Source organism: Mycetomoellerius zeteki, unplaced genomic scaffold, assembly GCF_001594055.1.
Source record: "Mycetomoellerius zeteki isolate Tzet28-1 unplaced genomic scaffold, Tzet1.0 scaffold101, whole genome shotgun sequence".
Taxonomy (NCBI): Eukaryota; Metazoa; Arthropoda; class Insecta; order Hymenoptera; family Formicidae; genus Mycetomoellerius; species Mycetomoellerius zeteki.
In genome coordinates, this window is record NW_017255923.1 from 234,610 (window position 1) to 247,107 (window position 12,498).

At 35.8% G+C, this 12,498-nt stretch overlaps 1 protein-coding gene and 1 non-coding gene across 4 annotated transcripts; both read right to left on the reverse strand.

Moving 5' to 3' along the window:
* Nucleotides 1–886: 886 nt before the first annotated feature.
* On the reverse strand, nt 887–12,283 carry LOC108731643 (inactive selenide, water dikinase). Of its 3 annotated transcripts, none has more exons than XM_018462075.1 (7): nt 11,661–12,283; nt 10,534–10,638; nt 9,702–9,963; nt 9,270–9,460; nt 8,489–8,733; nt 7,808–7,956; nt 1,132–1,627 (listed from the first exon to the last, which is right to left on the reverse strand). In XM_018462075.1, the coding sequence occupies exons 1-7, from the start codon at nt 11,944–11,946 to the stop codon at nt 1,387–1,389; spliced, it is 1,479 nt and encodes a 492-aa protein (XP_018317577.1). In that variant the 5' UTR covers nt 11,947–12,283; the 3' UTR covers nt 1,132–1,386. The 3 variants fall into 3 exon arrangements, with proteins under 3 accessions (XP_018317562.1, XP_018317577.1, XP_018317568.1); XM_018462066.1 differs by lacking the exon at nt 1,132–1,627 and adding an exon at nt 6,822–7,101; XM_018462060.1 differs by lacking the exons at nt 7,808–7,956; nt 8,489–8,733; nt 9,270–9,460; ... (1 more) ...; nt 10,534–10,638; nt 11,661–12,283 and adding exons at nt 2,432–2,571; nt 2,718–2,920; nt 3,041–3,512; nt 3,998–4,556 and having other exon boundaries at nt 887–2,280.
* On the reverse strand, nt 5,966–6,044 carry TRNAN-AUU (transfer RNA asparagine (anticodon AUU)). Its single transcript is given in 2 exon segments — nt 5,966–6,001; nt 6,007–6,044. It is a non-coding gene; the product is annotated as a tRNA-Asn (tRNA).
* Nucleotides 12,284–12,498: the final 215 nt, after the last annotated feature.

Genomic DNA, 12,498 nt, shown 5'->3' on the forward strand with positions numbered 1-12,498 from the left:
GAGAACAACTTCATTTTTCAACAAGATAACGATCCCAAACATACCGTTCGTAAAACTACCGCTTTTTTTCGTACTTCTGGATCACAAACTGCTCGATTGGCCAGCGCAATCGCCAGATCTGAATCCGATTGAAAATTTGTGGTCGATTTTGGACCTGAAGCTTGATAAAGGGGAAGTAACGAATAAAATTAAGTTGTTGGAAGCATTGATGAAAGCATGGAAAAATATCGATCAGTAACACATCCAAAACCTTGTCGAAAGTATGCCTCGACGTTTGCAAGCCGTCATACAAGCAAAAGGTGGTCATACAAAGTATTAATTATAAACTTTGTCTTTATCACACTTTTTTTTCACTTGCGTACTTTATTTTGTCCATGATAAATTTGATAATAAATGTAATGGACTTGACTATTAAAGGATTTCGAATTGTTTTTAAAATTTTTGTAATCATTATTGCAAAGTAGACTAAAATACCTTTCTTTTACCTCATTCATCATTATGCTATCTGCCAGGACTGGCGAGTTATTTACATAAATGTGAAAATGTTTGGAGTGCGTACTTTATTTTGTCCAGTACTGTATATAGCTCAGATTATCTAGTGGATACATTGATACTTACTTCATGGACATAAATATGTAGATAACATGTCAACATCCAGTAGATATCCACACGCTGGTTACTCGACAGATATAAGTATTTTATATATCTTAGATATCTATTAATTATCCATCGATATGAACATATAAATATGTGGATATCCACTGGATATCTATTTTGTTCCGTGTAGGTATAGAGACATTGGAACAATGTCATATTTTCAAACAAGAAATGCAATTATAATAAATTATAATAAATTTTATTCAAAGAAAAACTGAAATATTAAAAAAATAAATCCTCTCGCCTCCTCTGAAAGTTAATAAATCAATTCGAACTTTCTGTACGCAATAGCGTATCTAATAGTAAGTCTATTTGGCAAGTACAGGAAGTTTTTGCATCAATCTAATGATTATGTCTAAAAATCTTTTTCTATACCAATCATGTTACATTCTATGATTAGCATAAGACAATTGTAATATATAGCAATAGCTATATATAGGTTTAATAAATGATATATAATTTAATATACTTTTGTATAAAACATTTTCGAAATGTCTGAACACCGAGAGGTCTAAAGCTTTATCGAAAATCGAAAAAACATTTATAAGGTGTAAATAAAGTATAGAAAGCCGCCAATGCCTAGAAGATTTCTGTCTCTTCTGAAACTTTCAATTAATCTGTTGAATGTGTATCTACAGTTTATTTACACGCCTTGTTACGAAACTAAAAGCGGAAGTATGATTCGCACAATCAGAAGATTTATCTGAAGGACAATGCCTCCAACGATCGTCAGCTGCTATAAACTCTGCGTTTCTTTGGTTTGAACATCGCGTGGTATACCGCGGACGAGAGGACGCAGAGCACCATGCTGCCAAGGATTGCCCAAAATATGTAGGTGTACCAGAATCCGTTCCAGTCGGCGTTCATGTACCACACGAATGTGAACGCCACGTTCTGCACGATCACGAACACATAGTACGGCAGCGTGCACCAGTCGGCATATTTGAATTTGATCCGGTACTCGATCAGGCTGAATATATAGACCAGGCCGAGCCAGAGGTTGACGACGAGCGTGATAATGTCGTAATACTTGGAGTAGTAGAACAGGTAGGCCAACATGATAGCGTAGTGCACGCATATCATCGTCACCACGGCCAACGGATAGAACTCGTAGGCCACAGCGATGGCGAACACGCGCGCCAGGATGAAGAAGAACCACCAGAGGAAGGACAGGAACTTTCCCATCGGGTCGTCCTCTTCGAGACCCTTCTTGGAATACTTACGTTTAGGAACTTTCAAGCTCTGCGCGTTGCTGTCTGTCAGTCTTTGGTCAGACTCGATGGTCGCCGCTGCTTTTGCCGCCTCTTCCTCCGCGTAAACGGAATCTGGACGTGGTGGCGCCGGTATGTCCGGCACTAGGAGCGGTGCGACCGTCGTTATGCCGCGAAGCGGCGTCGGTGGCGGTGTCACGTGTACATTTTTCGGTGGTAACGGTGGAGTCATGGAGACCTGACGGTCCAGCAAAGCTGCATGCAATTGAGTCTGGTGCTCCTGCTCGTTCTCGGTCACCGTATTTTCTTCCGGCGCCGTTGACTCTGCTGGAGCGTTCACCGTGTCTTCTTGCTTCTTTGCAGGTAAAGGTAACATTTGTAGTGGCACCTTTTCCTCGATATTATTAATTTCCTGATTGACATTGATTATACTTGTTATATTCAAAGATATATTTTTTTCTCTGAGTAATGTCAAATAAACGTATAATTCGTACAATCATATGATTTTGAAATTGCTTATGTGTGGATTATTTTTTTAATAACTGTTAAGTTGTATCCGATACCTGAATGCAGTACTTCTTCAACCACATTGCCCATGGTAGTTTCCTGCCATTTACACGCTGGCTCTCAAATCTTTGAAAAGAAGCTGTCTTCAGGGCCACTATTATAATGGACATAATGATGCAGAGCACCTGTACCGTCACTGCAAAACATTATATTGTCTAAAGTAATACATTATATTACAGCATATCACATACATATATTATAAAAAAGTATATTATTTCTTGAATATAAAGAAGAAATAGTATGTATGATGTTTGTATACAAAAATGATTTTTTCTATTTTACGTGATTGATAACTGCGGTGCATAGAGCTCTGTCTGAAGAGAAGGTGCGCCTGAAAGACTGCCTGCGGAGCGGCTTGAAACCATGCCTGCAGGAAGAAGTACAATTCGATGGCCACAGGTGCCGCAGCGATATTTAATGTCTTGAGCCTCTCATCTCCGGATAAATTTATAGCATCCACGGACAGCACAATGAGTCCAGCAAATCTGTAAAAATGTGCGAATTTTGTACACATGACCGTTTATTACTATTTAAACTCCACGTGAAGTAAATAAAAAAATATAATTAGTTTTTAATTGAAGCAAATGTCGAAAAATAAATAATACCTATATAATACGAAGAACACGAATCCTATGAACTGACACATTTGAAGGGCGAACCAGCCGACAACTCCTTTCGATATTTTATCATCTTCCGTCATCCACCAGTCGGGCCTCGAAACTGTCAGTATAAAGTACATGAGTGCCGGTAAATAGATAATTGCAACGGTACATATCCCCCATAGTGGGTTTTCCTCCTTAAAGTGTTGAATAGCTACCACCAAGTCAGCAGCGAAATGAATAATATATATGAAACAATTGATTAAAGTCGGTATGAGGAATATTAAATATATCTGCTCAGTCGACTTCAGTGGGATCTTCATGTAATATGTAGATTTTCTGCGGCAAAGTGTATTTGCCGCAGTATTTACAGAATATATCTCTTTTGCCATTTTCTTAGAGCTAGCAAGTCTGCGTCATATTTCTATACATATCACATATGTTCCTTTAATAAATATTGACGGAGTTCTTCCGTTGCCTATAAAAGAAAGGATACAATTAGTAAAAGAAAATCAAAGGCAATCATAATGATATTATTATTTGATCTAACTAGATAAAATAATTTATAAATAATGAAAGATTTATAGACAATATATCCTTCATTTACTACAACAAAAATATAACTTCATAATTGTTATTCTTTAATTGCTTGCAGAAAAAGAATAAAAACACAGGAGAAAAAAGAAAAAAAATTTTAAATCCTCTACAATCAAGTCACCACACAAAAATTATATTTCAAAATTAATATTATAAAATTTTAATGAGTTAAAACATTCAAACACTATTTTCTGGGAAACTTTGTTTGAGTTGTCATTGCGCAACAAATGAGTGATATGAAAAAAATGGACTAAATGAAAAAAATCATAAATTTAATTTAACACTAATTTATTTAACATTAAAGAATAATGCAGTGACAGAAAAAGAGGATATATTTAAAAATATTTACAACTTGTTCAAGTTTACCTAAAACAGACACGGATCAAAATCTTGACGTTCCCAAGTCTCTCTCGGGGCCGAGCGAATCATGTCAACGATAAGATTGCATTACTTCAACCTTCAACAGGTAGCCGGATCATGCTCCTGAATATTTCGTCAAGCGCATTTGTATCATCGGTACCATCGCTCCCTCGAAGCAGAACGCACGGAAACTCCACCCTCGGCGAAGAAAATACACGATCACGAGATTACGGACATTTACGGAAGAAAAAGATGAGCGGTGTTACACACGCCGTGCGTATCAGAACGATCGATTAGTCAGCGCGCCGTACAAATGGGAAAGATAACTCGATAAGCTCCCATTTTGCGAGGTGGTGATAAAGCGTTCCCGGTTTCCGGATATCGATGTCATGTCGCCAATATGAACAGGTTATGGCTACCTCTTTTTTTTCCTTTCGTACGGACGCGCGACTGCGTTTGCGCACGTGTTGCGTTGTTGAAAACGTTCTGCAAAAATGCCACAATATTCGAGAGGGTTTGCATCTTACATGCCTCGTTGTGACGTCACGTGCATCGCAATGCATCGAAGGGAAATAAATTTCACTGAATCTAAGGCCGGAATCAAACTACGCATTGAAGATTGAGATCGAAGATTAAAGATTAATTTGACCAATGAGAGCAAAGGAATTTTAGCTCCTATTGTTTTGATTGGTCAGATTTCAATCTTTCAACTATGTTTAAAAAGATTCTTTTATTCATATTTTTATAGTTAAATATACTATGAATAATAGTATCTTATAATATAAGTAACAGAATACTTTTAAATATAGTGAAAGACACGGGTCAAAAACCAAGTTGGATAGTGCTAAATTAAAAAGATAAAAGAGTTAAGTTAAAAAATTAATTAATTTTAACTTAATTTAGTTACATTTTATCGGTAACTATTAACTTTTAATTTGATTTTTTTTAAGTTAATCCTCAGACACAACGCGAGAGGATGAGTATATAATTTAATAATTTTATATTGTATAGTTGCAAAGCTGCTTTTTCTACTGAACGTAGCCATTTTTTAATAAATACTCAATCGCTGCATTTATTGAAGAAAATTGATTTTTTCATTTCAAAGCGAATACCGCTGAACTGTAAGAGATAAAAAAAATGTTCTAAATAAAAGTTGAATGATTTGAAATACTTTATGGTAATTTTAAAAAATTTGTTTAAATAAAAAAATTTTTTTTTAATTATAAAAATGAGTAATCTTAAAACCATAACTAAACTTCGGATGATCGATATTCGAACCGAAGCTGACTTCCATCTACCTCGGCTAAGCGATTTTTCAAGACTGATCGTCTATTATCCGGCACATTGTATTATAAATATAAAAGCAAAAGATCTAATTACATATACCTATCATCATCAACTGCATACAAAAACGCAATTATACGGCCGGTAATCATAGTCAAATCCTATATTTTACACCGTATCTTAAGTACAATCTTTAGATACCATAAACCAATCAGAGGCCGATATTCACAATTACTTATTTTAAGATCGTTTTAAGTAATATCTTAAAATACTAATGCGCGACTGCCTGATTAGTCATGGCATCTTAAGATTATACTTAAATAATCTTAGATATGAGAATCGACTATGAATATTGGTCAAGAGAGCCGCATTAACATTTTAAAACAAATAAGAACCGACTAGGAATACTGATCAATAAGTTATTTTTCTATCTCTAAGAGATAAAACAATTTATTTCCTCTTATATATCAGTATACCTTATTACGATTCACACATTATAAACCTATATAAAATAAAATACTATTATACCATTTTTCTAAAAATGATATAATATTCATTCTACGTACGTACGTATTTCGCAAAAAAGAAAGCTTATGTCTTTTCGACAGTGTTTTCAGTACAAGTTTAAGCGCTATTTATGAAAATAATAGAATTAATCCTACATGAACATTTCACCAAAAAGAAAAAGCTTGGACCATGAGGGGATCGAACCCGCGACCTTCGCTTTATATGAATAGGGCGATGCTCTGACCAATTGAGCTAATGGTCCTCGACGATCATGTGTCTTTTCGACAGTGTTTTCAGTAGAAGTTTAAGCGCTATTTACGAAAATAATAGAATTAATCCTACATGAATATTTCACCAAAAAGAAAAAGCTTGGACTGAAGGAATCAAATCCGCGACTTTCGCCGTAGAGTACCACTCTCTGACCAACTAATTGTAAGCTGATGTTCTTAATGATTATATGGGTATTTTTCATTTAGTGACATAAGTCGACATAAATATCGTCTCTTTCTTGGCATTCCATGAGTAGAGATTTATGTTTAGGATATTAGTAAACGATCTGAGACTTCGGACAAAGAAAGCTTTAACAAATCGTATTCGGTCACAGCACCCATGCGATTGGTGAATTCTTTCTTCGTTCGAGATCTCGGACTGATTTCTAGTATGGTGGACACAAAGCTTACCGAAGATAGAACGATACTTATATTATCTGTGTCATTAAATAAAAAGTACATCTTTCAGACAGCTTTCTTTTTACATCGTTCCGAAAATAACAATTTAATGAGAGTTTGCTACTATTGGTATATTCTAGATTTATTGTATGGATCGAAAAATGTATTTCAATCATAAGCAACAATTACTGCACACTCATAAAGTCGCTGTTTTTTTAATACAATTAGTATAACTTTATAACAAAATAACTTAAAAAAAGAAAAATTTTTTGAATTGTCTAAAAACAGAAAAAAACACAAGATTTATATAAATTGCAAATTTTATTGAAAAAAAAAGCACGAGATAATTTTATTGACAAAGTAGCACTTTATTCATATGAAAAAGTAATACAACGTTAGGGCCTGTGCTTTTAACTTCTTTGAATTATTAAAAGCGTACGCATAGGAGACAATTTGAAGGCCTTCGTCCTTTGGACTTTTATGTCTGTGTATGTGTATGGTGCTCTACTTAAAACTTTTAGATTACATCTCATCGAAATGTGAGAATCGTAAACCTTTTATATACTACTTATTAAGATATCTATTTCTTCGCAAGAATCATTGTCCTTATTGCGATATATGCGTTCTTGTTTTATAGTTTTATTGTGTAACCTGTTACATAAAATAACGTACGTTATCAAGTCATTTTGTATTTTGCGTCTGGTAAAATATATCGCGTAGAATCTCTGCCTTTATCAGTGATTAATATCTCTTTCAAATACCGTTAACACCCAAATTCGCAACCCGATATATATTTATGTATATATAATATGTTCATATTTGAATATTTAACCGGGTTGCGGTTTTGAAGCTTCTTAATCTGAGAACTTAGTGCTACCTTAATTTTAGAGATATTAAATTTATCATTCTTTTAATCTTCCTTGTACAAGAAAAGTTGATGCATCGACTTCGAACATCTTTAAATCTGCTATTAGCTTTACAAGTCGTCAATATGGAAAGAAAACAAAAAAAAAAAACAAAAAAATGAACTCTCTCTACAAGATACGATCACTTAGAATAAAACACGATGTGTGATTCGCTATTTATCAAGAACTATAAATCGATTATTAAATCACAAGAGCCGTCTTCTTGCAATGGCTTTCTAATTTTGTAATTTAGTAATCAAGATTTTAGTATCATTTAAAACGTAATGTTTTTTTGTAGGAGAATACAGTGATAAGTATTAAACAATTTTTTTTCCATCTGTAGTGCACATAAAAGTGCTGTTAAGAGTGTATGCGTACTATTTTCCAAATGTATATATGTATATATAATTGAGGAGACAAATGTGGGACATCCTTGGATTTTTTTTCTTTACCAAAGCTCGCCATCCTTTTCCTTAGCTGGAACTTCAATTACTCGTGGCTTGTCGATTATTCTGGCCGTACGTAGGCCTTTTTCCACGATACCGATAATCCATGCTTGATATCCTTCCTGTTTTTCGATGTCTTTACAATACGCCGCAGCCTACAAGACACAATTCGCAGTCTAAAAAATTGTATCAATTTTATATCCGAAAATTACACCTAACTGTTACCGATTAGATTCGTGGACGAGACTTCTGTAAGATTCAATTATCTGTCTAAATTAATAAATATAAGTGTACACAGTTGTAGAAGAGCTAAACGACTAAATATATATGAGCGATATATAGTACTTAAAACTCTCCTGTTTCTCTACCTGCCATTCTTTAGAACATCTCACGAATACAAGATATTCTACTGTATTGACAGGAAAACTTTCCATCAAGAATAAACATCCTTGGTGATAAATTATATGGTGAAAAAATTTCGCTGAAATTTTTCACCATATAAGCGAAAAAAATATCGAACTGATCGGAAATCATATTTTTCACTTATCAAACAAACCTTAAGCGTGTGTCATACAGAACTTATACATTAATATTTTTCAATTGCCTAAATGTATCTAATAACGCTTATAAATTCGACAGTTGTATGATTATTTAACAGTAATATGATTTAATGAGTAAATTAATAACCTGTTCTCGAGGAAGGCAAATGAGCAAACCGCCACTAGTTTCAGCAGAATGACCCTGTAATAGCTGGAACATGTTTCCACACGCCTTTGCTACTGCAGCCATCTTCGAAATAACAGGCAGATTATGGATAACAAAGGAAACTTCATTCTTTTGATGTTTTGCCAGATTTTGAGCATGTCCTAGAAGACCGAAACCGGTGACGTCTGTGGCTCCGTGTGCATTATACTTATGCATCAATCTAGCAGCTGGAAAATCAAACGGTCATGATTAATTTTAATTAATTTAACAAAGGATTCTATTAACAAAGTTTGATGAAACATTTTCTAACGAATTTAAAATTTGATTCTTTCTTAACAAAAATATTTTCATTAGGTAAACAGATAAATAACGTTTATATTCTCAATTAATTTCATATTAGATTAGATGGTACATGGCTGTGTAAGAACAATCGATTCCGATTCTCATTCTGTACTTACTTCGGTTTAGAAAAGATTGAAGTGTTGAAAATATGCGAGTTGAAATACATGAGATAAATTATAACCCATTTCGGAAACAATAAACTAATTTAAATTAGTTTCACATAAACATATTTTAACAAAACTTTAATACTAAAGTCTTAAGTTGTAAAATTGAGTTGAAATAAACGCCGATCTTTCTCGACAGTATTTCTCGACAGCGAGGAAAATTTTAATTCCAAATTGGTCGAAGAATTTGTTATTAAAATTAAGTTTGAGATAGCCTGCGTGATTTATATTAGCATTAAATCACGTGGTATGTGTACCTGTTCTATTCAACCTTGCCATACTGTCCATTGCACGTTGATAGCCTTTTCGCACATCCTCCTCGCTCACTACAAGTTTGATTCTGTTCCAACGGTCGGGCTGATCAAGCCATTGATGCGCGTTGACGGCAACTTGTGTGCCAAGAGGTTTTGTTAGGACCAATACATCCCCAACTACAGCGTTATCTGGCCTGCAAACAATCATCGGCCGGTATTCATAGTTAGTTTTTATACTTTTTTTTTTATTCAAGACTGTCTTAAAATAGTCAGCTGTCATGAACCAATCATAAAATCATACATGTATTAGCATTTTAAGACATTACTTAAGACGATCTTGAAATAAAAATGAACTATGAATTTCCATTATAAAGATTAATACTAAATGTAACAATGCTGATACTTGATACTAGTCATAATTAAATTATTACGTACACGATATACTCGTTTGGTTGGCAAACGGTAGTAGCGACTCCACCGATGGTGCACCATGGATTTACGACTGTTTGACCACCCGTTACCGTGGTACCTGCATCTAGAGCAGAATCCTTAAATCCTCTCATTATCAGCGGTACGACGACGTCGCGCTCTTTCTCCGTCATCTTTGTGCTGACACCCAGCAGCATCAACATGTTGTCGCAGTCCGTGACACCCATCGCATACAGATCGCTGAGAACATTGGTGCACGCGATTTTACCTGGAAGACACCTCCAATAGCAATGAAGACGGAATACATATTACATTTATATTAAATTTTTTCTGCATTTTTATACGAATTAAGATACTTTTCAGAAATATTTCAGAGAACACTTAATCTTTCTGTAGAATTTTTCATATATGTAAATTCTGAAATAATTTAAGATTTTTAATTTTATAACTTCTAAAAAAAAGGAAATACTTTAAATCTACTTTTACAGATTTTAGAATTTACATGTAGTGTACGAAGGATTCTAGAAAAACGTAGACTTTCTCGGTACTCCTGAAAAGTTCTAATTTGTATACAAAATCTGAAAAATTATAAAATTAAAAAATGCTGAAATTTACATAAAAATTATAAAAAATTATATAAAAAGTTTTCACCAGAAACATCTGAATTTGTATGTTTAATAAGACTTGATCCCATAACATTTCGTGTGTTGTTATTGTCTCAATGTCTTCTTTCTTCCATCCAGCATAAAGTTGTCATATTGATTTATATAACATGTTCAATGGTCAATACAGTTTTATGTTGACTATGCTTATGCATTTGGTGTGCTGTAATCCTTACCCATCATATAAGGATCGTCGACTAGTGGGTAAAAGAAATCCGTAGTCTGCACTAGGCTAAGCCCGCCATGTCGCACTGGCGTCACGGAGGCATCCATTCCAATACCTGAAAAATATTATAGTGTTTTATTGTACTATTGCAAAATAAAATAATACGATTGTTCACCAATCATTTAATTTAATCGAAATATTTCTAATCTTATCATTGTTTTACAAATAAAATAAAATACAGTTACACGTTATGTCTTTATTGAACATTTTAGGATTTAAATATTACACATAAAAAAACAATAAGAATTCAAAATATAAGACAATATGGCAAAAAGATTAAACATTTTTTAAAATAAAATATTATTGTAAACATTATACTTTTTAAAAACGTTTTAGGATTTAAATGCTATACGTAAAAAAGCAGAAAATTAGAAAAAATGACATAAATTAAAAAAATTAATTTTTTTTCAAAATTGTTTAAAAAAATGTTTGTAGAAATTAGCAAAAATCGTAATTAAACTATACATAATATTTTAATGTACTTGTTTAAATTCTTTAATAAAATTCAAAACATGTCATTGTAAATTCGCTCGTCAAAACAATAAACACATTGAAGTTGAGAACATCTGTGCACATCTGCGCTTCCGGTGCCACGAGCAGCCACGAGAGAAATTGGGCGGGAGACGATACGGTCGCCATGTTACGACAGGGCTGTCTGCGACGCTTTAGGCCCCACATAATAAATTCAGAAAAAATCTCCAAGAATTCAAATCGACTTTTAATTTCGTAGTACAAATTTTCGGAGAAACACGTGTATGAAATTAACAATCACATTTCTCCCGAAAGTCCAAGAAGAAAAAAATGCATTATTCTCAAATGTGACAATTTTTTTTGGCTACTTTCCGATATTCATTGTCAGTTCTGAAAATTTATAAGGAACGACGTAATTTCAACACTGACATTGAATATCGGAGCGCAACCTTTCCACGCAAAAATTCGGACTGAGAAAAACAACGAAGGAGGAAGAGAGAGAGAAAATATACACGATAAAAGGTGATAGAAGATGGCTTGCAAGCGCGTCGCAACAGGGGGCTCGGCTCGTGGCAGATTCATTCATTCGTTCGTTCGTCCACTTACCGATGCGGGGAATCGCCATGTGCATGAAGTGGGCATGCTCGTGGTCCTGTGCGGACGCGTCGTCGGCCTGAAGTCCCTCGAGGAGCTTACCAAGAACCTCTTGAGGGACTTTACACCCTCATCCTTTCAGGTCGGCGAATCGCGTCAAGCGGAAGGACGAATCGAGATCATGCGCCACCGGGTCGAACGGCCTGCGCAGCCCTAAGGCGTTCGGATTCCCCTCAAGCTCAAGCTGCGCCACGGTCAGGGCGTCCTGTGCCACCGGGGTGCCCTGCAGCTCCGCCATCTTGCCGAGCCGAGTCGTTTACAAGGCGGAGATCGGAGGAAGGCGAGTCGGTTTTTACGCCTTTGCGATCCGCGTCGAAATCGTCGCGAGTAAGACGAGGAAAAGATCCACGATTTCTCGTATTTTTTTCCTCGCGCGCGCGCGCAACTGTCGCACCGGTGTGTTCTCACCGCCTCGTCTTACGCCCCGGCACGGGGCGATGAAACGCAAACGCCGCCGAAGGACAGTCACTGGATCTCCCGCGGCACGCGCGCGAACTCACAGCAAATGAGAATTATACTATTCCGCACCGGCGTCGACTACCCGGGACCGTAACCGCAGACAAAATGGACGCGGTAACGCCGGCACGGCGATACCGAGGGCGCGAGCGAGCCCCCACGATGCCACCGCCACGGTGTCTGTCGCGCCCGCTGATTGGCCAATTTCGAACTTGCGCATGCGCCCGCAGCGCCGTCCCGCAGGGACGTAGCGCGCCGAGTGAAGTTAGTTAGCAGTGCTCATCACTTTCAAGTGCTGCGCGCTTCACTGTGTTGTCGGTGTCGCCGGACTACA

Coding starts and splice junctions, on each gene's coding strand:
- LOC108731643 (XM_018462060.1), bottom strand. CDS start 3,426: ATGGCAAAAGAGATATATTCTGTAAATACTGCGGCAAATACACTTTGC. Junction 2,921..3,040: donor GTGTTCTTCGTATTATATAG/GTATTATTTATT, acceptor ACATTTTTACAG/ATTTGCTGGACTCATTGTGC. Junction 2,281..2,431: donor TGAAGAAGTACTGCATTCAG/GTATCGGATACA, acceptor AATGTCAATCAG/GAAATTAATAATATCGAGGA.